This window comes from Cyclospora cayetanensis, unplaced genomic scaffold, assembly GCF_002999335.1.
Source record: "Cyclospora cayetanensis isolate NF1_C8 unplaced genomic scaffold, CcayRef3 CcayRef3_contig_137, whole genome shotgun sequence".
In the NCBI taxonomy this organism is placed as follows: domain Eukaryota; phylum Apicomplexa; class Conoidasida; order Eucoccidiorida; family Eimeriidae; genus Cyclospora; species Cyclospora cayetanensis.
The window spans coordinates 68,545-90,931 of record NW_020312078.1 but is presented as its reverse complement, the minus strand read 5'-3'; the positions used below and the strand labels follow the sequence as shown (position 1 = coordinate 90,931).

The 22,387-nt window shown below is 54.9% G+C and overlaps 2 protein-coding genes across 2 annotated transcripts; one reads left to right on the top strand and one right to left on the bottom strand.

Moving 5' to 3' along the window:
• The first annotated feature begins 227 nt into the window (after positions 1-227).
• LOC113147136 (AF4/FMR2 family member 4-like) lies at positions 228-6,394 on the top strand. The gene is made up of 6 exons (XM_026336593.1): positions 228-283; positions 4,223-4,327; positions 5,067-5,390; positions 5,528-5,639; positions 5,819-6,200; positions 6,291-6,394. The coding sequence occupies exons 1-6, from the start codon at positions 228-230 to the stop codon at positions 6,392-6,394; spliced, it is 1,083 nt and encodes a 360-aa protein (XP_026192378.1).
• Positions 6,395-6,754: 360 nt separating this feature from the next.
• LOC34621552 (DNA topoisomerase 3-beta-1) lies at positions 6,755-22,374 on the bottom strand. Its single transcript, XM_026336592.1, has 27 exons — positions 22,223-22,374; positions 21,534-21,638; positions 20,376-20,547; positions 20,167-20,328; positions 19,860-19,911; positions 19,497-19,525; positions 19,265-19,309; positions 18,596-18,808; positions 18,295-18,341; positions 17,902-18,019; positions 17,275-17,397; positions 16,651-16,757; positions 15,477-15,612; positions 14,977-15,123; positions 14,106-14,441; positions 12,857-12,991; positions 12,282-12,414; positions 11,591-11,667; positions 10,565-10,619; positions 9,895-10,019; positions 9,465-9,591; positions 8,882-8,965; positions 8,453-8,487; positions 8,030-8,093; positions 7,676-7,758; positions 7,354-7,421; positions 6,755-6,869 (listed from the first exon to the last, which is right to left on the bottom strand). The coding sequence occupies exons 1-27, from the start codon at positions 22,372-22,374 to the stop codon at positions 6,755-6,757; spliced, it is 3,045 nt and encodes a 1,014-aa protein (XP_026192377.1).
• Positions 22,375-22,387: the final 13 nt, after the last annotated feature.

Genomic DNA, 22,387 nt, shown 5'->3' with positions numbered 1-22,387 from the left:
CCGCAGCAGCAGCGGCAGTGGCGGCAGCTGCGGAAGAGCTGAAAGTCACAGAGACTCCTGTCGTCGAGGAAGGCGTGTTGCCTCGCAGGTGCAGCAGCAGCAGCAGCTCCAACATATTTGAGCTGATCGACGCTTTGCCGGGGTATCTCCGCTTCCACATGGCAGCGGAGCACGACGGCAGCAGACCTTTGCGTCTTCGCTACAATGCCCCTCCGCGAGGTCCACTAATGCAGCAGCAGCAGCAGCAGCAGCAGCAGCAGCAGCAGCGGCAGCAGCAGCAGCAGCTGGCGAAGCACCCGAACATGTCTCCTTTTGCGGCCCTTCGAGGATCGCCTCCGGCAGTCGCTGCACACTCGCCGTCACAAGGAGCAGCGGAAACTGCGGAGGAAGCCGTGTTTCCAGAAGAAAGTCGAAGCGCAGCAGAGGCTTCCCCAGCCTGCCTCTTGTCTCCCCCCCCCAACATGCTCTATGGCACTGTGCAGCGCAAGCCGCACGCCTGGTTCTGTGGGGCTCTTTTTGGCATGCAGCAGCAGCAGCAGAGGCTGTCGCTGCAGGTGTGCAGGGAGGAGAAGCGGCGGGAGAGTGGCGAGTCAGCTTATGAGGCAGGAAAGGAGAATTGCAGAGACTCGCAGCGGAGCGACGCTGCAGCAGCGACGACTGCGCAGCAGCAGGAGGAAGAGGGACTGCTGAGGAACGAGGCAGAGCCTAACCGCTGTGTTGGACATGGCAGCAGCAGTGACACCAGCAGTTGCAGCAGCAGCAGCAGCAGCAGCAGCAGCAGTGACAGCACCACTGATTGTAAAAGGATCTGCCACCACGAAGACGTTGCGCCTTGGGAAACAGTTGGCATCTCGCCTCAAGTCTTGGCTGTGGCTCAGCAGGAGGCTTTGGTGCTGCAACAGGTAGAGGAGACGATTTGCTGCTCCCCTGGCATAGTGCTGAGGCTGCTGCTGGCGATCAAGCAGCAGAGACACCTGACGTGGAGCGACTGCTGCTCGTCTGCTGCTGCCCACTATGTTGGGAGACTGCTGCTGCGCTGGAGAGCTGTCAAGCGCAAGCGCAGCAAGGAAGCCGCCGCTGCTGCGGAGAGGAGACAGCCCTCCTCTCCGCAGCAGCGGCGAGATCAAGGCAGTCTCGGCAGCAATCCTCGCAGTCTGCGCATCACCAGCAGCAACACAACGAAGCACCCCTTGTCTGCAGGTGAGGCTGGCGGTCCAGCTACCGCGCGCGAGAACAGACGCGGCAGCACTGCTCTGGAGGCTGATTCTGTTGCGCCACGAGCGGCAGGAAAGAGACAACGCGTTGACATCCCCCCCCCATGAGCCTCACAGCTACGAGAAAACGTCTCCCCGTGTTTCTTCGCGCCGTAAAAGCAGCTTTTTCTGAGGCTTTGCACCATCACCTACCCCACGGCACCGGTCTCTTTTCCGAGATACCCCTCAACAGCTACTACTACTGCTGCTACTACTACCTCTTGCCGCAAAAACCCTTTGTATTTGCCGCGGAGCTTCATTTGAAGAGCATGTGTGTCTTTTGCTGGGCTGCACTTCGGCTGCTTTGCGGCTTTCTTTGTCACCCCCTGTGTACCTGAAGGGGCCCCTCGGCTCGGCTCTATCTCTAGATATATATAGGCACATAGATAATTAGCTACTGCACTCTAAATATATGTACAGAGGGTCAAGATATCCCTCATTCAATGCCTGCTAGCGCTAGCTCGCCTTCAGACGGCGTGTGCCGTCTTGCAGACAGGCACTGCATTCCCCGGCGGCAGGAAGCCCAGTAAAATAGCCTCATTAGCACAAGCGTCCCCAGCGGCAGGAAGCGCAATTGCAGGAGCTGTCTCCGCTCAGCAACTATGAGCGTGCTGCTGCTGCTGCCTTAGCTGTAGATTTACTGCCGCATGGCAGCAAAAAAGTGGCGCATGCGCTGGTCGCTGAAGGCGAGCGCCGGTTGCTGCGACGTCCACCGCAACGGCGCAGCGAACGTCACAGCGGCACTGACTTTCATCTGCATGCAACGCGTTGCAGCAAGAGAATCGCAGCAGCAACGATGCCAACAATTAGGTACTTGCGTGTTGCCCGTAAGTATTCCTGGCGTCTAACGGCTGAAGTCGCCTCGCGGTGTCGCGCTGCTGTTGCGGTTGCTGAGGCAGCCGCTGCAGCGGCTGATGCTGTTGCTGCTGCCGTCTCCTGACACAAGGCCAAGTTCGCTGAAAGCAGCTCGCAAAGCGACTCTGCCTGGTGGCATGCGGATTCAATGGCGGCAAGCTCCTTGTCCGTTGTTGCACTTGTCGCTGGCGTGGCGCTAGCTGCGCAGGCAGAGGCGTCGCTGGGATCCTTCTGCCAGGGCTGTTGAGTACGCGGCAGTGTTTCCGCGCGCATGCAGCCCCAACTTCTGCTGCCCGTCGAGCTGTAGCTGACTGGGTGAGGTGCGGCTTCAGACGGCGTCGCAGGCGTTCCAGGCTGCTCCGGATGCCTCAAGGAGCCACCCGGTTGGACAGGAAGTCTGCTGTACGGACAGCTGTGATCGGCGCGCGCTTGAACCTGTGGCGATTCGCAAGCAGCGTGCTGGGAATTTCGCGAGGGTTGGGTGCAATGCGCCACTTCTTCGCTGTCGGGGATACACCAGGCAGCTTGCAGCAACGAGCTGCTTCCAGGAAGCGCCTTCTGCTGGGGTTGCTGTAGCGAAGAGAGCCTTAAGGGCGGCGGTGTCACAAGACGAGAAGGTCGTAGCAGCTTTTCTTGCACATGTTCTCTTAGCCGCACCGCAACTAACGGGCTGCTGCTGTGTCTGCTGTGTGTCTCTTGCTGCGCTTCACGGTGATATTGCTGCAACTGGTGCAGAAAAGATTCAGCGGCTCCAAGGGGTGCCGCTGCATGCGTCACTGCGGTGTACATCCACGTGGATGCCCAGGGGTCGAGGGTGTCTGCTGCTCCCCCTTCAGGCCCCTCTGGAATGCTGCTGCCTTTGCTGCTGTTGCATGCAGCAGCAGCAGCGGAGAGCACCGAGAGCCGCAAAGCATCCCCGTATGCCCAGTGCTCGACGCAGGCTTGGAGAAGAGGGGCAGTATGACCTTCCTTCTGCGATGGGAGTCACCAACCCATACAACCACATGGCAAGGGAGTTGCAGCAACGCAACTTACCTACGGGCAGGAGAAGCTGCAAGTGCTCAGAATCGTCCCCAATCGATAAAACGCATGCGTCTGCGGCTCTCTCCAGCAGCAGAATCACGTACTGTGCGCAGATGGCATTCCACCCAACCTTCGCTTTCCCCGCATGCAACACCCTCATGAACAGCGCTTTATCAACGGCATACGAATTCTCCGCAACCTAGCCTTGTCAGGAGGCCTACCCGTTTCAGCGTTCTTGCCGCAGCAAGAGCAGCGGTGTCTGCATCGGAAGCAGCGTCAGTAGACAGTTGAGGGGCACTTGCACGGAGCCACACATATGCGCCGCACGGCCCTCCAACGGAAATTACACAGGCATGCACTACAGCAGCACTCTCCATCCCCTCCCTGGAATCTTAGAATCATCACTCGGAGCCTAGCGTGCTCCCGTCATCCAAGAAAAAGCAGTTTCATCCCCTCCGGAAACGCCCAATCGCACACTACGGACAAAGGCTGCCCCTTCAGCAGTCCACGAGTTACCCTCATTCGCAAAACTTCTCCAGCCCTTCATTTCTATCCTTGTACATCCGCCCTTATGCAGCGTTAGACGTCGCACGAATGCTGCTGCTTCCTTCCTTCATCGGCGGGGAGGGGCCCCTCTGGGCAGGGGGGGCCCCTCTCCCTCTACGGGATTCCCTAGCCGGCAACAGCAGCTCTTGAGCAACTCAGGAGAGAAGCAGGCGCATATTTTCTTGCATCTTCCAATGCGGAGAGGGGAGCACGACATATATATATATATGCGCATTTGATGGTGACGCTGCTGGAAACCCTTTGCCCCCCGCTGCGCGGAAGCTCTCGCCGGCATCACCGTTCGCTGCAGCAGCTACTTTTCACTCGCTCCGACTGGCGTGGAAGTCAGTTTGCTTGTTTTTTCCGTTGATGCTGTCTTAGAAGCTGCAGCGGGCGGCATCGGAGGGCGACGGAAGGTGCTGTCAGCGGCATGAGGCCAGTCCTCGTCACCAGTGATGAGGCTACCCACAGAAATCCCCCCCCCGATCAGCGCAAACCAGCAGAATGGCGCACACGATGAAGCAGCAACTGCAGCAGGAGCGCAGGCAGCAGCTGCATCAGCAGGTCGAAACTATAGGCCGCAGCAGAGCTCAACAGAAGAAGCATCTCCAACTGAAGGCATCCCTATTCTCTCCCTTCACTGCACCATGGTATGCATCTTGCTACCTCTTGCTGCTGCTGGTGGCTATTTGTAGTTCTTCTGCTGCTCTAGTCCTGCTGTTTTTCCGCATTTGCCGCTGCGGCGAAGGCATCCGTTCCCTCACAGTCGGGATGGTGCTCTATAGGGGGTTGCTGTTTGCTGCTCGGAAGTTTGGAGCCGTGATAGCGTTCTGCTGCTGGCAGCAAGAACCGTTACGGCTAGGCGGACAGCGATGCGTGTGGTGTTGTTGCTGTTGCGTGTGGTGGTTGTGCTGTTTTCGTGGATGCACAGGGTGTACTGCTCTGGGGAAGCAGCTGAGGAAATCGTAGCGCTCCTTGAGACGTAAGGCTTTATTGCGTTCATTTTTTGCGTAATCGGGGTGCACACACACGCACACACATGTGAGGCAGCCTTCTACGCCTGTCCGTGTGGATGGCGTTCTACAGTGGCTTGTCACGCTCGCGTCCTTTGCTCGCAAAATTATGCCCTAATGTTGCTTTTAGAAGGTTTATGCCGTGTGTCTTGCTGTGCTGGTGTGAGGCTCTCTTCTTCCTCTCCAAGGCTGCATGCTCTCTCGTGTTAGACATCCGTCTGAATGTATATCCCTCATCGAATGCCTAAGGATTGCCAATCCACCATCTGCGGCGCTGCAGTTAGCGCGACGGCACCCCAGTCGCAAGTCCGTGACTCAGCTTCTCTCGTTGCGCATGCGCTTGTGATATGGTGTGAACTTCTTCCCGTGGCTGCAGCCTCTTCTCTGCTGCGAGGGCAGCCGGGTTGGGAGTGCACGATGTGGCTGCAATCGGTTTCAATTCGTGTGCCTCACGTCTGGAACGACACGCTGCCACTGGAATGCACGGTCGGCTGCGACTTGCAGAAGCGGCCTCTCCTGCTGCTGCTGAAAGCGCAAGCGCAAGCGCAAGCGACACGCCTGAGCGTGCAGCAGCCGACAACGTGTCGGTGTGCAGACGTGCTGCTGCAACGGGCAGAGCCGCAGAAAGGGAGTCAATACATGCGCTGATATGCTTCTGTTCTGCCCCTGCCGAGGGAGGAGGCTTAAGGGCTTTCGGCTTGCAGCAGTTGCTTGTGCTTGCGTCTCTCCTGCAGCTTCCGGCAGTCCTCATTCGCAACAAGACGTAAGTTGGCTCGCCTTGCCTTGCCTTGCTGCTGCCGTGGAAGCGCAGGGGGTGCGGCGATTGTGGCGTTACAGCGGTTGTTGCTGTTGCGATCGTGGCGCACGAGTTCGTTTACGTGTGGCTGCTGCAGCTGCCGCAGGATGGCAACTTCCCTGTCTACAAGGCTCTTGTGGTGTGTCTCTTTGTGCCTCTCTGCACGGAGTGTCTGCAGGTTGGAGGAGAAGGCGACTGCAGCTGTCGGCCTCCCGACGGTCATGGCCATCGGGGTGTACGTACAGCAGCAGTGCGGCAGCAGCAGCTGCTGCTGCAGGGCCCCGGCTGCTGCTGCTGCCGCCGTATCACTGGCTGCAACGGAGGCTGCGCAGCACGCAGCTGCTGACAGCAGCCCCCCCCAGCCCGCAGTGCAACAGGAAGCAGCGAGTGCTTCGGCGACTCAGCAACCTTCGACGGCACCGACAGATGCTACTGACACTGCTGCAAGCCGCCACAGCAACGAGACCCCCCCTCCGCATCTGCAGCAGCAGGAAGTTCGCCAGCAGCAGCAGCAACAAGAAGAGCAGCAGCAGCGTCAGGAAGTTCGCCAGCAGCAGCAAGCGCTGGTTAGCGCGGTGATGCATCATGGCCCCCCTCAACGACTGCCTTGTATGTGGCTGCCACGCGAAGAGCTGAACAAGCAGCTGCAACAGGCGCTGCAACTGCTGCCGCCTCGAGTTTTGGCGTTTGCAGTTGCCTGCAGGCCAAAGGAGAGCAAGGCTGGCACAAACAGACGGCAGCGCAGAGCCTCTCGGAAAAGCAGCCGCAGGCTGCAGAGACAGCGACAGTCGGCTGCAGCTGTAGAAGCTGCTGCGGCTGGAGTACACGAGGCCTCTGCCGAAGCTGGCTCGACAATGCCAGACGTTGCCGAAGTCATTGCGTCTCCTGGTGCCTCAGTTTCGGCTTGACGCAGAGCTGCGTGTCAGCGAGGTAGCGCTGCAAAAGGCCTCTGCGGCAGCCGCGTTTTGCACGCGGAGCACTCGGGCTGACGCACCGAGGTTGACTACTGACAGGCGACGCTTTGCACTCAAGTGTACATACACCGGGCTACGGTGCAGAGGAGGCCAAGCTGCACGTGCCCCCCGCTGGCTGCGCGCTGCAGTATGCTCTGCATTGCTTAATGTGCATTTGCGCCTACTAGGGGTGGCTTAAGCATGATCGTTGCGTTGCAGTTGCGGCGAGACGAGGGTGGTGCCCATGAGGGGTCAACTCGACTTTTACACTGCTAAGGAGGAGCAGGGGGCAGGGGAGAAACACGGCTAGCTGCACTAGAACCTGTCGAAGGAGAGTTTAGGATCTACTGGTGCCTTGCGGGCTCCTCGGAAGCCTCGCCGTCCTCGTCCTCTAAAGCCCCCCCTTCTCTGTCTCGCGAGATTCCCCAGCCTGTGCATGCGTTGCAAGACGCACACCCACCAACAGGAGAGTATGCGGCGTACAGCGCATGTATCACGATAGGCCAAAAAGGATCGCCAGTGAACCAGAGATGCTTCCCCTTCATGTGCGCTACACACACTGCGTGCCGCTGCAACTGCCAGATTAACCGCTGCATGGACGTGCAAGGAAGAACGCACTGGCAAAGAAACGTGGTCTGTCGACCACAACTCCCCTCCCCCCGTGCCCCCAACACAGTTGGCAGCACTCACTACATCACGGGGTAGGAAAATTACAAGGGAAACCTAGGAAACTTTCGGCTGCTCTAGACGGCCACCCCCTAGCCAGCCGGATGTACGTATATATGTATATGTATATAGATGTACAGCGGACTCTACGCGACTTGACTGTATTTATTTACATGTACGCAAGCCTATTTGTGCATGGAGAGCGCGAAAGAGAGTGAATTGCAGCGAGAGCGAGAACAGAGACTTGCCTGCTAGACACGAATTCGTTGAGCACGGGGTCGCATACCACGCAGCCTTTGCGTTCTGTAGATCCGTCCTGCAGAGGCAAGAGCAACAAACGCAGCGGCAGGAGGGAGCACTCCCACGTGCAGTGCGTCAAGTCAAACAGGCCCAATCGCAGTTCTGCAGCCGCGGGGGCGAAGACTTGCAAAGCAGCCGCAACATGGGCTCCACTGTACCGACAGCGGCTTAACGGTCAGCGACTCAGGAGCAGGCGCAGCCTCCCGCCTCTTTCTCAGCATTTGCGCTTTCAACAAAAGCAAGGGCACTGTTGGTGGTTGGAAGAAGCACCTTGAGAGGACTGGTCTTGGAAAAAACAACATCGAGCTTCATGCTCCCGCATTCTGCGCATTCGTCGTCTGTCACTGCCACCTCTGCATGCATGGCAACAAACACAGAGGCCGTTGCAGCTTGAATCCGAAGCCCTCCGCTACTCGTATGGAGAGGCTGAGCATTCGACATGCCCGCATGCAGTGCAAAATCAGAATGCCTTAGACTCCTTCCCCCCCTCTCCTTTTCATGCATGCATCCCTGCTCTCGAGCTCTCTCTCCGCCTCGCGAAGCAGCTCGTTTATCCCCCCTGCTGTTGCCTCCTCTCGTATTTGTTGCTGCTCCTGATAAAGCAGTCCCAAGGTTACTGCGTACTGAAGGCTCCTTCGAAGAGGAGAAGCTCATATCTGCAAATAGTGCAGTCCAGTCGCCATCTTGGCTGTGCAAACACACGACACCACGCAAGCGACGAAGTGCATGCTTTCCTCTCGCTCTGCCTGCTAGAGACTTGTGCGCCCTCGTCGCCTCCTTTAACGCCTCTTCGTCCAGCCGCGAAGATCGTAGGAGGCCGCTCTCCATTCCCGCCTTCCACCGCACCGGCAGACAGTCTCTGGTGGTGGCTAATTGGACGATGCACAGATGCATCCTTGGGGTCAGAGTGATGCTTCGCCGACGGCGTCAAGCACCAAGAGATGTCAATGCGCCAGTCTACACGGTGTGTGGCGCTCGCAGCAGCGCTTAGCAGGAACGCAATGACTATTTATGCCAAAAATTCTAATCTTTCGATCGCGCCCGTACCGCAGACACCGGATTGAGATAGAGCAAGCCATCACCTGCGGCATAAAGCACACGTCAGAGCGCGTGAAAAGGGGGCAGAGGATCATGATTCCTCCACCAGTCGATTGCCAGAACTGCAAAGCAAAGACTGCGGCGACAACTGCTGCACGGCAGAAAGCAGCCTCTTATAATGACCGACCCAATATATGCCAAAGGCATGATTTTACAAAGTTTAAACAGAGCAGACCAAACGACACATGCGAAAAAAGACGGTGCTAGACGGTATTCCTTCACCCCCTCTCCCGCATACAAAAGCTCTCATCCACTCGTTCACGCAGATGAAGGAAAGAGAGTGAAAGAGAGAGAGAGAAGGCAGAGAGCGAACGCCACGCTCGAGCCTACAGACGCACAACATCAGACATATAGGCATGCTGTTTCTCCGAAACGTACAATTTTCTTGAGGGCAGCGCATGACGCCAGCTCGGTTGATTGAATGGCGGCAGGAGGGATGACGACAGTCCATGCAGCTCATGACTTCTGAAGAAGGCGCCCTCCGCATTTGCACACACAACAAGCCGCTAGCAGGGTGGCTTCGAGGCGCCTTGCCTGCATCTCCGTGCTAAATCGCGAACGGAAAATCTCTGACGGGCACCTGACGGCGAGAGCACGTCTTGCAGGGAAGGAGGAAGAGGAAGGGGGGAGATTAGTGCAGCCTCGGGGAGAGCCTCAGGGAACAACAAGGAGCACGAGAGGAGGCTGGAGTGGCAATCAAGAAAGCCTTTGTATGGGAGGCAGCGTGTCGCGCCTTAACGACGGAGGAAGGGCAAGAAGATGCACGACAGACACGAGGAGGAAGGCAGCAGAGTCGGAGGCTATGAAGGCTAAGAAGCAACAGAATAAACCACGCGGGGGCATGACGCAAGAGCAGAAAGACCAACACACAGACAGGCTTATATTGCCTGGAATACTGCGGCGAGTGATTTTTCCCCCTTTTGCTGCAAACGCCATCTAGAGGGCACACTGCGAGCCGCACGGGTGCCAGGAGTGTCGAAGGGAGGATCGTTGTAGCAGAGGGGGCAGAAGGGGAAGGCTTTGCCTCCTGGATTGACTGAAAGCAGCAGCTCGTAGCCGTCCAGCGGGCACTTGAGCTCCTTGTAGAGCTGTGCATCACACGAACGCATCGAGAGGGTGGAGGCGGCGAAAAGGCACACAGCAAGCTTCATTTCTATGCAGCACGCATGCACCTGCCTGCGAGAATACGCGAGCACGTCACTCCCCTTGAAGCCGACCGACCTCTCTAGCCACCAGTAACGCAAGTCAACGCAAGTGCGTGGAAACTTCTCAATTTCTAGAGGCGAAAACATCCCACGTCATGCCCCCTTCTTCCCCGATTCGTGAGCAGCCGCACGCCAGCGTCTCGCCTCGTCGGAAGCTGCACGCGTGGCTGTTTCACGTCAACACACCTTAATGGCACCAGTCTGTGGGACGTCTAGAGTAACGTCGCAGGTTCTGCAATACAGCCGAAAGGGGCGTCTCGCAATGAAGTTCAAGTAGCGACCACAACGGCCGCATCGGGAGAGGGGGTTGCCTGCGAAGAGAGTGGGGGAGGCAGCAAAACAGCGAGATATGTGCATAAAAGGAACCGCAGCCTTGGGGAGCAAGAGGAGTGGACGGCAAGCGTCGCGTGTGAAGAACACAGACATACATGTCCACACGACGCGCCTCTCGAGAGACAGCGGTAAGGAACATAGCTAGCTAGCTAGCTAGCTAGCTAACTAAGGAGCACGATGCTTGGACAGGCTTCGAGAAAGAAGATTTGAACGTGCGGTGCGTTGTCGATACAGACGAGGGAAGGCAAGGGCATGACAGTATCGCAGCCTCCGCTGAACCTCCTCAGCCCCCTCTATCGGGAGTCGACAGGGAGGCGTTTTTGTCTCCGTAGAGTGTCAAGTAACGGGAATGTTAGAGGTAAGAGACTAGCGGTGCAGCAAAAAGTTTCATTCGAAAAAGTACACGCCAAACCTTACCATGCATAAACAGTAGTCGGGATCATTAGGAATTCTACGTGTTGGCATGAGGTTAAAACGTTGTGTTTCCCTTTAAACTCTTGAGATTATCCCCAACAGGCCTTACCTGTGGCTGAAAGTGCAGTAAATGTCACGCCAAAGAGCGCATCCATCCTTTCAATCTGGGAACAAATGGATACACTCCAAGCTTGAGACAAGAATTTAGGGTGCGTCGCAACGACAGAGGGAGACAAGGGGATTCAAAGATAGCAAATATATGTAGACCGTCGTCAGCAGTGATGACGCCGCAACTCCCGTAAAGCACCGAACAAACGGTTGCAAAAGATACAATTCACAACATCCGCAGAATGCTGGGAAGAGCGAGAGAGACAGAAAGAGAGAGACAGAGACAGAAAGAGACATAGAGAGAGAGAGAGAGACAGAGAGAGACAGAGACAGAGAAAGAAAGACAGAGACAGAGAAAGAAAGACAGAGACAGAGAGAGAGACAGAGGAAAAAACAGAGAAAGACGGAAAAATACAGACAGAAATACAGAGAGAAATACAGAGAGAAAGACAGAGAGAGAAAGACAGAGAGAGAAATACAGAGAGAAACACAGGCATACAGATAAAGCTGGAGAAGGACAGAGAAAGACAGAGAGATAGGGAGAGGAGGAGAGAGCAACAGACAGAGCGAGGTGGAGCAGTGCTGTGCGCAGCGGCTGTAGGTGGCATTTCACGGCTCGACATCCCGTGTCAGAAGAAGAATATGCGCAGGCAGTGAAAGAGAAAAGCGGGCAGCAAATGTGTCTTCCCCCTCCCCTCCTGGCAAGGTAGCTAGAGGGAAGATGCGGAACCATGTGAAGATAGCATCATGGATCAGAAGGGAAGCAGGCAGCCTGCAGGGGGGCGTCAGTCATGGAGGAATGTGAGACACAGTGGGGTATTCTCGCCGAAGGTGCAGGCACAGCGCGCGTCTATTATCCGAAAGGTCTAACGAGAGTAGAAGGTGTCTCGAAATTTCTAGAAAAAAGCGGGGAGAAGGGGGAAGATTGCAGAGAGTCACAGTGGCAGGGGAGGGAGGAGGGTGGGGGTACACTGCGGAAGTGCAAGTGTGTTGCCGCAGAGCGACGGAGTGCTCGATCGGTTGGCACCTTGTTTACAAAATAGGCGAACTTGGCTTTGAAGATGTTGAGTGAATGAAGGACCACTGCCTCGCGGGGAGCCTTCCCTGAGGTGGAAGGAGATGAGCACAGCACAGACTGGAGAAGGGGGTGGAAAGAGGTTGCAGCAGACAAAGAAGGGTAAAGAGAGAGAAAGAGGCTGCAGCAGGCAGAGAAGGGTAGAGAGAGAGAGAGAGGCTGCAGCAGGCAGAGAAGGGTAAAGAATGAGAGAGAGAGGCTGCAGCAGGCAGAGAAGGGTAGAGAATGAGAGAGAGAGGCTGCAGCAGGCAGAGAAGGGTAAAGAATGAGAGAGAGAGGCTGCAGCAGGCAGAGAAGGGTAAAGAATGAGAGAAAGAGGCTGCAGCAGGCAGAGAAGGGTAAAGAATGAGAGAGAGAGGCTGCAGCAGGCAGAGAAGGGTAAAGAGTGAGGGAGAGAGAGAGAGGCTGCAGCAGGATCTGAAGGTGAAAGCGATCGGGGAGCAGAAGTATTCCCCCCGATCGCTTTCAGCGCGTGGAAAAGGAGGAAAAATGAAGGCAGTGGCAAAACGCGCCGCTTTCGGGGTACGGTATGAAAGTGGGAAATAATAGGGTTTATACGCGAGCACGCATCCTTGTTTGTTCCGTGATGTGACTAATACAGGGAGGAGCTGTCTCGGAAGTTGATACATATATATATATATACCCTTCGCAATGACATCTACGAGCTGCTCGATGGAAGCTCTCACGAAAGGCAGCACAAGTTCAGCGTCGATCGCCATGAGTCCGTGGATGAGGCAAATGCCAAGTTTGGTAGGCTCAAGTCGTCTGCCCGAAGTCTGCACACGTGCCAGTCGCAAGAATGTGGAGGAAAAACGAAAGGCAACGATTCTCAGAGGACCGTGAAGCGGAAGCGTCAAGGCTTCAAAAAGAGCAGTTAGGAAGCACAGATGCAACGGCGAGAGCGGCAGCTCGCTTGTAGGGAGGAAGAAGGAGATGCACATGCACGTTGACGTTCACGGGGATGCAGCGAGCGAAGAGGCCAGATAAAAAGACATTAAGGGGTGCAACACAGAGTAAAGGCAGGAGCGGGAGGTGTCTGAACAGCCGAGAAAGGGTCGTGGCTGTGCGCGAGGTGCACAGAGAGGAGCCAGGGAATGAGAATGCTCGCGAGACGTGGTGACGATATAGTGGCGAGAAGTTGGAGTATTAAGGAAGGGTGGAATAATAGCGCTGGTAGGCAGCAGGAAGAGAGCCAATCTTTGTGTGCTTCATACGCACGAGAGACACATAATTCCGTTCACAAATGTTGTTGATATGCGTTGCCATGGAGGCGTCTGTGCCAATGCGATGCTTCTCGAGGAGACTCAAGAGGTCAGACTCGGAGAGGTAAGACGGCGGGGATGTCATGCGATCCTGAGAGGCAGCCAAAGCACGTGATATGCAGCAGCCGTCATATGTGAGGTGTGAGTGTTTGTATGTGTTTATATGTGTGTCTGTGTTTATGTGTGTGTGTATTTGTGTATGCCATTGTGTGTGTATCTGTGTGTGAGTATTTGTGTATGCAATTATGTGTGTGTGTTTATGTGTGTGAGTATTTGTGTGTGAGTATTTGTGTGTGTGTATTTGTGCATGCAATTGTTTGTGTGTGTATATGTGTATGCAATTATGTGTGTATGTGTGTGTGGATTTGTGCATGCAGTTGTGTGTGTATATGTGTGTGTGCAGGGTGTAAGTACAGCCCCTTCCCAGAAGGCGCCAGGCACACAGCATGCCAGCGCTAGCCATACAGCGAGAGGCTAGGACTGGAAGGGAGGGAAGGCAAGCCGAACAGCACATATATCTACATATATCTACATCTACATGTATACATTATATATGGCGAGAAGCACCGCATGCGACAGCCACAGCAGCCGCCATGGGAGGGGGTGGAATTACGCGGGAAAACGCAGGAACCCCTACGCAGCAAAGGCTGACAAAGAAAAGAGGAAACCAGGCGGATGTTCGCATGCATGGAAAAAAAGCCCCAATTTCCCCATGCATGCGGACATCTCGCAGGTCTCCGCACGAGGTTCCTGTGGGGTGGTAACACAGAAGGCACGCGCGCGGGGGATCGTGCAATTTGGTGGGAAGAGAAGCCTTCCGCATTTGAGGAAAACAGGATAGGGGGAGGCGACAAGAAACTAAGAAGCGCTTTCGGTTAGGCACGCTGTATGTACGCGGATGGCAGAGTGTCTGTGTATGTGTGTGTCTGTATGTGTGTGTGTGTCTGTGTATGTGTGTGTCTGTGTGTGTCTGTGTCTGTGTGCGTCTGTGTGTGTGTCTGTGTATGTGTGCGTCTGCGTGTGTGTCTGTATGTATCTGTGTGTGTCTGCGTGTGTGTGTGTCTGTCTGTATGTCTGTGTGTCGCAACGTTGGCGACTGTTGCCAGGAAGGGCACGGCTGCTTTGCGTTGAGGGGTGGGCTTGGAAAGCGGCGTGGCTCTCGTGAAGCCTCCCTCGTGCAGGATCAGAACAAAGCCTCAACGTACAACGATGGAGACTCCTTGAACCAGCAATTCATCGCCAGGCTTGAGGTTTGGAAGGGTCGTGTCTCTCAGCTCGCTCTCTCGAAGGACAGCAGTGAAGCCTGGATCGATGCAGACGCGCGCCGAGGTGGTGAAACTTTCGCCATTGATGGCGAGAGTAAGCGTTTGCTTCTTGAATTTGCAGTTTCCGGAGACTGTCGCCAAGAAGGTCCTCGCGACGAGCTCGTACATGCGCCATGCATCACCCCCCCCGATTTCGTTCTCAGTGACACTGCGGACGGGGGTGATCGGGGGATGGTCACCAGCGTCCATGCCAGAGCGTGGCTTGGCAATTCCGCGCTGCGAAGAGGAGGCAGAAGGGAGCAGACAGAGAAGGAGAGAGGGAGGGATATGGAGGAGAAAGGAGACGACGCTATAGGAGAGTGTGCCTCGAGGAAAGCATTTTTCCTCCTCCGGAGACACCAACGAGAAGACGCACGACAGCGCGGGAGTACAGGGGGAAAAAAAACGAGAGCGAATTGTGAGTGGTGAGGACAGACCATGTGAGCACACGCGGAAACAGATGCCGGCGGGAGAGAGAGAGAAAAAAAAAATTCAAGGAGCCTCAGCCGCAGGCACACAGGCGCGATTGTTGCAGGCACAAGCATCACGAGAGATTAGAGTGTGGAAGGCTGCCGGCAGAAGGCAGATGGCAAAAGCAGAAGCAGCTGCCCGCAATTTCGGCTGCGTCTCCTCGACTACAGCGCCAGCAAGCAGAACGCTGCGGAGACAACCCCACGAGAGTACTTTTTCACGACAGCGCGCGTGCGAACCAGCACGGCAAATCACAGCGGCTTGATCAGAAGGAGTCACGGGAAACGCGGCTTTGTCTTACGGCAAGGATCTGCTGCGCATGCATGCCCCAATATGCATTCGTCGTCTGCGCTTGCACGGCACCTTGAAGGTCGAAGGAGGGTGGGTAACAACAAGTCTCAGTTCGCGGGTATGTAATATACCCCCCAAGATAGAGGCGCTCTGCGATCTGTCGGAAACGGCACAGCGAGCCGCAGGCTTTGTGTGGCAGTCAGCGCAGACACTGGTCGGCGAAGGGCAGATCCGAGCTGGCAAACAAAGGAACACGCGAGGGAGGAGACGAGGAAAGCCGCGAGGCGGCGGTAGCCTCAAGCCAAAGGCGCCATACAGGCGTTCACGCCACACGGCTTGTGCTGCGCGGTACAGGTTGCTACGCGAAAACAGCGGCAGCAGCATGTGCTGCTGTTGCTGCTTCGTGTTGCAGCGAAAGGAAGCAGACACACAGCCGGGCAGACTCCGACAGCTGCAGGAGCTGAACGTGCAGCTGAAGACACACGTCAAGGCAGCCTCACAAAGGCATACCTGCATCGCGTGGTGTGGACCAATGCCAAGACGCTGACTCGCTGCCTTCAGGAGAGAGACGGTGTTCAGAGCTTGCGGCATTGCGAGAACCTCCTCCGATTGCTTGGCTGCTGTCACGACTGCCACACGTCCACAGCTCACCTGCATGACACAGGAGATGAAAGGAACTGCACAAGTGCAGAGAGGCGGCAAACGAGCAAAAGGGAAACGAGGATAATACGCAGAGCCACACACTCGGTACCAGCTACTGCGCAGCAGCGCAAGCCTCTGATTGATCGACAGACACACAACAGGGGCACGCACCGAAAACTTGGCATTCATGGAGGCGTCAAATTCCTCTTGTGCAAATAACATGCACATCCGACGCGGAAACACATGTGCAGCGCGAAGGACGACAGACACCGACGGACAGACAGACAGCGCGGCAGATATACATACACATTCACATACATGGCATGCAGATACAAATAGATGACATGCAGATACAAATACGTACATACGTACATGCGCACAGACATGCAGAGATACAAAACATACATACATACAGATACACAACACATACAGAGATACAACTGCACATACATGCAGATACACAACACATACAGAGATACAAATACACATGCCTGCACATATACAGATACAAAAATACACACATACAGGTACACAACACATACAGACATGCACACAAACATAGGGATACAAATACAAATACATGCACATATACCGATACAAATACAAATACATGCACATACACCGATACAAATGCACATACATGCACATATACAGATACAAAAAAACACATACCCGCACATATACAGATACAAAAATGCACATACATGCCCATATACAGATACGATAGTAGTACACATACAGATACACAAACACGCAAATACATACATACAGATGCACAAACTACACACATTTATACATACAGCTGAGCAGAGGTGGATTGTGGCAAGAAAATCACAGCAGGTGTACTGTGTAGGCAGCCAGGCAATGAGGGTGTCTGTAGCGGCAGTAGAAAGGCTCAGGCATGCAGGGATCTATGGAGAGAAGAATGAGTGGGAGATACGTCTGGAGAGGGCAGTGAAAGGTCAAGCAAACGGTAGCTGTGAGGCATAAGCGATGGCAATCCCTGCATGTGGCCTCTTCCCAGGGGGACGTTTTTGAGGACTACCGTACAATTGCGTGAAACGTTTGAGCAACAACCCGATCAAACACTTGACCTCTTGCCCATTCCAAGGAGAGCTCTTGTTCACCAACGCGCACCAGCGGCTTGATCTGCATGCGCACCAAGGCGGGCAGGCAGTCATGCACGCATGGAGGTGAGTTCGTTCAGGAGAGCGTGCGGAAGGGCAGCGTTGGGAAGAGGCAGTAAGAACAGCATGAGAAGTCGAAAAAAAGCACGTGCACGCAAATCGGGCGTGTGGCCGCCGTCTGTTGAACACTGTAGCGCCGCTGCTGGTGCTGCATGCGCAGAAATTGAGGCATTTTTGTGGAAGAAGCGGCGCTAAAAAAGGGACGCAAAGCGTTCTTCAGGGGCAGGAAGCAGCTCCAGTTCGCACGGGGGGAGGGGTGGTTGTTGTTGTGGTTGTGGTTGTGGTTGTGGTTGTGGTTGTGGTTGTGGTTGTGGTTGTGGTTGTGGTTGTGGTTGGGGTTGTGGTTGTGGTTGTGGTTGTGGTTGTGGTTGTGGTTGTGGTTGTGGTTGTGGTTGTGGTTGTGGTTGTGGTTGTGGTGTTTGTGGTGGTGGTGTTTGTGGTGGTGGTGGTGTGGCAGGCAGTAACAGCGGCTGACACACCTGATAGTACTCTTCAGGTTTGAATGCTTGAATGGCATCGCTTCTCTGGACACACAATTGGAGTGTCGGTGTCTGACAGGGTCCATACGAAATGAGAGAGGAATCGAGGTCTCCGTATTTTCCCTGCGGAAAAGCAGCATGCGAAGAGAACACGAAAAAGCACTTGGGTGCAATAATTCATGCGGCGGAGAGGGCTGGTGGAGAGGGAAGGAGGATCAAGAGCTATATATACATCCAAGAGCCACAGAGAGACACGCAGAGACTCGGAGGCTGTGTGCCGAGGCAAGAGGCGAAAAGCGGTGCGGCAAAGCTGTCTCAAGCTCCAGACAGGCAAGAAGCGCAGCGCGCATCCGCGAAAAACGTCAAAATCACCGACGTGGCCGCATAGACAGCGCCTCAGTTCATCAAAAAAACACCCCCCCCCGCATCCGTGCGTGCGTTTTTCACACAGAAACGCCAGAGCAACGGGCTGTAGGACACTGGTCGGCTACTACATACACTGCAAAGGCGAGCTGCCTCGGCCGTAGAGGGTGCGTCTGAGAGAAACGCGGCTATATAGATTTATGCAAGGAGGCAGCAACGAAACACAATCGCGACATGCGCTCAGGAATAGGCGGAAAAAGACACCTGAAAGTGTTTCGTCTGAAAGCGCGTGAAGGCCACGCCGATCTTGAGATCTAATTCTTGTCGAGCGTCCACCGCGTCGCTCTCGTCTTTGTTCGGAGTGCCTAGTGACTTAAGGGCTCTAAGGCACAGAAAAGAGGGAGGGAGAAGGGGAAGGCGGGGTAGGGGAAGGGCGGAGGCAGATTAGGAGGAGCATGATCATGCAGAGTGAACACGCAAAGCTTTCTTATCAAGGTGCCTGCAGACTGGCAGTGCAGGAGGGAGGCCACACACCACACCACCCATGCGCGAGAAAAACAGGGGGAACAACACATTGAGAGGGGGCGAAGAAGGATGCCAGGAGTTGTCTAGACTAGTCCGTAGCAAACACCGCAAAGAATTCAGACCAATACACACCTTTGAACATCTGCAGGCGCTAGAGCGGAGAAGTGCGCCCTCCATATCTGCAGCAATAGCAGCAATAGCAACAGCAACAATAGCAACAGCAACAATAGCAGCAAAAAGAGCCTCGAAATTCGCAGCAGAGCACGCGGCAAAGAAAAAGACGCACGTCAACACCGCCACAAGCAACAAACTCCCTCTCTCCACAATACAGACAGATCCAGCAGAATCACAACACCCCTCCCGAGCAAATCGTTAGAGCGCGTGCCCCCACCAGCCGCATCCAGCGCAACGCCAGCATCTCAAAGCTACCGACCTGTTGCTTGCCAATGTTCTTGACGAGGCACGACTTCACAATATTGATGACTTCAAAGCATATATTCTCTCCCTCTCTGTCACAATCCAGCCACAATACGAGGTGCGCGCAGCCTTTCGCCTCCTCCTGCAGGTGCCGCGGCAAGCGATGCTTTGGCTGCGCTTCCGTCTTCACCACGGGGGCGTCAAACAGCTCCAAAGGATCAACGCGTTGCTGCGCGAAAAAGCCACAAAGTGCAGCATAAGCACACATAGGCTCGCTGGCTCCAAGGCCTACACTGCGCTGATGCATTCTTCTCCCCCTCCCCCCCCCTCCCCCATTCCTTCTGCCCAGAAACACACAGCTCTCCGGCAAAGACAGCCTGCTCAGAGAAGAGAGAAAGAGGTGAGAGCACTCAGAAAACGAGGTGAGAAACCTCCTAGCCATCTACGCGGATACGCCTTGCCCGCATACGTTTCGCAGCCTTGTAGCGTGTTGAACAAGGCTAGCTAAAGCTGTTATGGGCAGGCCCTTTTCCCCGAATAAACGCCTTGTCTACCACGCCTCTACTAAGGGGTGGAAGCGGAGGTTGCATGCGGCATTTTTCTCGCGGTTACACGTCAACTGGGGATGCGCGGGTGTCTGGCTATCGGAGAGCACCGCTAGAGGCGCAAAAGCCTCCAAACTTACCCAGTCATTGAACGCTGGAGGAAATTCTGTTTGGTAAATGTGGCCCTGCGGCAAAGAGAAAGCGGAAAAAGCGGCAGCGAAAACACAAACATGCAGATAAACAGGCAGGGAGGGAGGACGTCGTGGCACTCAGTCGTCTGCAGCTTCGGCTGCTGCTCTCTGGCAGCGGAAAGCGTGTCGCTGGTAAGAAGCGGGGAGCTGCTTTTCAGGGGCAAATGCGCAGAATACGCACTGCAGTGGACGTAACCTTGAAGAGAACCGCTGCAGCCGCGAAAGGCGCGCATACACATACAAACGCATGCACATACACGAAAAGTAGGCGGCTGTACGGGGAGAGAAGCGCTTCCGCATCAAGCGCAGCAAAGCAGCACTCCCTTAGCGAGGGGACGATTGCAGCATCATTAAGACGCAGCCAGTATCAGGCGTAGAAGCACGCAGCAGAACAACACCATGAGCAGCGGCCATAAGATCGGTGGGAAAGCGCCACATTCGGATGCACCAGCACAGGCTCAGGAGAAAATACGCATACGAACAACGGCCTGCCTGCATCTACCATGAGTGCAACAGTAGCAGCTGCAATTCTACAGCCCCCCACGTTCGCCCGCGAAGTTTCCCCGAAATTCCCAAACACTCGTTACGGGCGATATCTGCAACAAACACCACCAAAAAGGCGCTCCTGAGGATGTAAAATGTTCGAGGAGGATATGCGTCCTTGCTGCAAGAGGAGAGCATCCGTTCAGAACTGTCGGCAACATCATTCGATGCAGCGGAGACAGCACAAAACGCTGCTACTGGAGCTGCAGGGGGGTCGCAACAGCAGCTTTTAAGGCATCCATGGCAGCGATAAGCACAGCAGCAGCAACACGAGCAGTGCCAGCCGCAAAGATGTGTCGAGGACACACTCCTTTCCTTTTCGTGTAGTTGTTGTTGGACAAGATGCTCGCCAGCGTCTCCGCAATGGAAGGCTTCTCTGCCACCATTAAAACGGCAAGTTCGCCGCCTTTAGGTGCCATCTCTGTGCTGCTGCTGCTGTGACTGCTGCTCTTCAGAGTGTTGCTACTGCCCTTCACAGGGAGGGTTGCTGCCTCTCTCGCCAACCCAGCCCACGCGCATGGTCAGTCTGCACTCCTGGAAGTGCAGCGGCAGTGGTGGATGCAGCAGGAAGAGGAGTTGCGCTCGGATAATGTTGAGGAGGAAGACTGCCTTCTGGGGTTCTTCCTGCTATTGCGGCCAGGCCTTGCCTGGAATCACAAAGACTACACGCTTCCGCGTTTTCACCAAGACTTTTCATGAAAACACAGCACACTGAGACAGTACAATCATGAAATCAGTGTTGGGCAGTCCGGCACGCGCACATTCCTCATGAGGGACCCCCCGCTTCGGCGGCTTCTACTGGGGGTTCAAGAGGCACAGCTGACGGGCAGAACCGGTAGAAATTCAGCGTTTTAATGGAGTCTTCGCGGGCGTTTTACTAATTTGTGGCGCGTTCTTTGTTCCTTTTTCGTTCATTAGTTGTTCGCCGAAAAACTAAGGGCCCCTCAACTAGCTGCACCCCGTGTTGTGCCGCCGATACTCGTACAGGCGCACTGTTTGCACAACACAAATACGTGAGGCAGCAGTGTCATGGCTTCCTACTCCTAGAGCCCGTCCAGCATGCAGGAATGCTGCAAGCGGGGGTGTTCTTGCCCCTCTCACCCCGTGGATTCTTCTTTGTAGAGGCTGCTTAGGCACCCCATGTACGGCGCTTAGGCTCCTTGACCCTGGCATTTCAGAAACTCATAGAAAGCGCTTCCCTTCAAAACATGAACCACCAAAGGACAAACTTGGCAAAGGCCTAGCCAGTGATTTTCCTGTCTGTGCACTGCCACGTAGGTGTCTTGGCGCGTGCGTGCGCCATGCATTCCTTGTTAGCTCGAGTACACGTGCATTTGCATGGCGAGTAGCCCGCAGCTGGAGCTGTCGATAGCTAGAGCTAGTCAGCGAGCTGACAGAATGGCAGACAGGGGTCACTTCCATTTCTCCGTTCCCAAGTCAATGGCTTAGCAACTCTGCCCCTCAGCCCTCACCGGACTCGATCGGCTCCGCATGATTACACAGGGGTACCAAAAGCTCTCACCCTTGCTTGCATGGCAGGCCACAAAAACACCGACCCTCCACGTGACCCCTGAACGCGTAACCAGCTTCCAACAGGTTGCAGCAGCGCTGCAGAGTCACAAGCTGTTGCCTCTGTTGGCACTAAAAGATCCGTTTGCTTTGAAAGAGCGCATACTTGCTGGCACTTGAAACCGTTCTTGCTTTATCGCGCTCTTCCTCTATAGACGCAGCAGAGGTCGCCGGTAGCAGGCTGAGCCACTCTTCGGCATCTCCCACTACACTGGTTATGTTGAAATAACAATTATGCACGGAACTGACAAATTGATTTGTCTGTTGGTATAGCTGGTGATTTTGAAATGAGTGTTAGTTCCATTCAAGAAGACGCGATCTTCAGCGCGTGGGGGCTAAATACCGTATTCAAGTAGCACACAAGCACATGCTTGGAGTGCATAGAGGGTGCACTAATGTGGGTGACAGGAAAACGGAAGGCGAGCGTTCTAGGATGACGCCTTCCTCAACCTTCGATTAAATTCGTCTCGAGTCCGGGATTAAGAGGCATCAGAGAAGATGCAAATTCTTTTGCAAATACGACACTCAATAACTGCCTGTCAAGGTTTTACTAAGCTTGGAGAAATATGTATATATATATCTACATATATATATATATATCCATCTGAAAATATTTAGAGGAGTAGAACGCCTCCTGTTGCTCTCCTCTCACGCATCCTCCTACAATTCAGTATTCCTGACCTGTAGTTGCCCTGCGCTCGTTTGGATTCCTTATTGAGTCGTTTCACTGACTTCGCGCGATCTCTATATCCATCACCTCTTTCTGGTTTCCCATGCCTCCGTTTCTTGGTTTGCTATGCAACCGAGCGACGGACCGCGTTTTTCTGTTCCCCCACCGCGCCGACGTTGGGCTCCCACCCCTGGCGCCCTCCTCTCTCCACTTTATCGTAATTCCACGTCCTTCTGTCTCCATCCGACTTTCCACCAACCCCATAAACACCGTGCATGCGTTGACATGAC

What these genes read in the sequence shown, in the direction of transcription:
- LOC113147136 (XM_026336593.1), top strand. Translation starts at nt 228, where the DNA reads ATGCAGCAGCAGCAGCAGCAGCAGCAGCAGCAGCAGCAGCGGCAGCAG. An exon ending in GGCTTAAGGGCTTTCGGCTT is followed by an intron (nt 5,391 to 5,527) that starts GCAGCAGTTGCT and finishes GTGGCGTTACAG; the next exon opens with CGGTTGTTGCTGTTGCGATC. An exon ending in TGCCTGCAGGCCAAAGGAGA is followed by an intron (nt 6,201 to 6,290) that starts GCAAGGCTGGCA and finishes CTGCAGCTGTAG; the next exon opens with AAGCTGCTGCGGCTGGAGTA.
- LOC34621552 (XM_026336592.1), bottom strand. Translation starts at nt 22,374, where the DNA reads ATGCACGGTGTTTATGGGGTTGGTGGAAAGTCGGATGGAGACAGAAGG. An exon ending in GGGAAACTTCGCGGGCGAAC is followed by an intron (nt 19,526 to 19,859) that starts GTGGGGGGCTGT and finishes TCGCGGCTGCAG; the next exon opens with CGGTTCTCTTCAAGGTTACG. An exon ending in CTTCGACACTCCTGGCACCC is followed by an intron (nt 8,966 to 9,464) that starts GTGCGGCTCGCA and finishes CTTCTTCAGAAG; the next exon opens with TCATGAGCTGCATGGACTGT.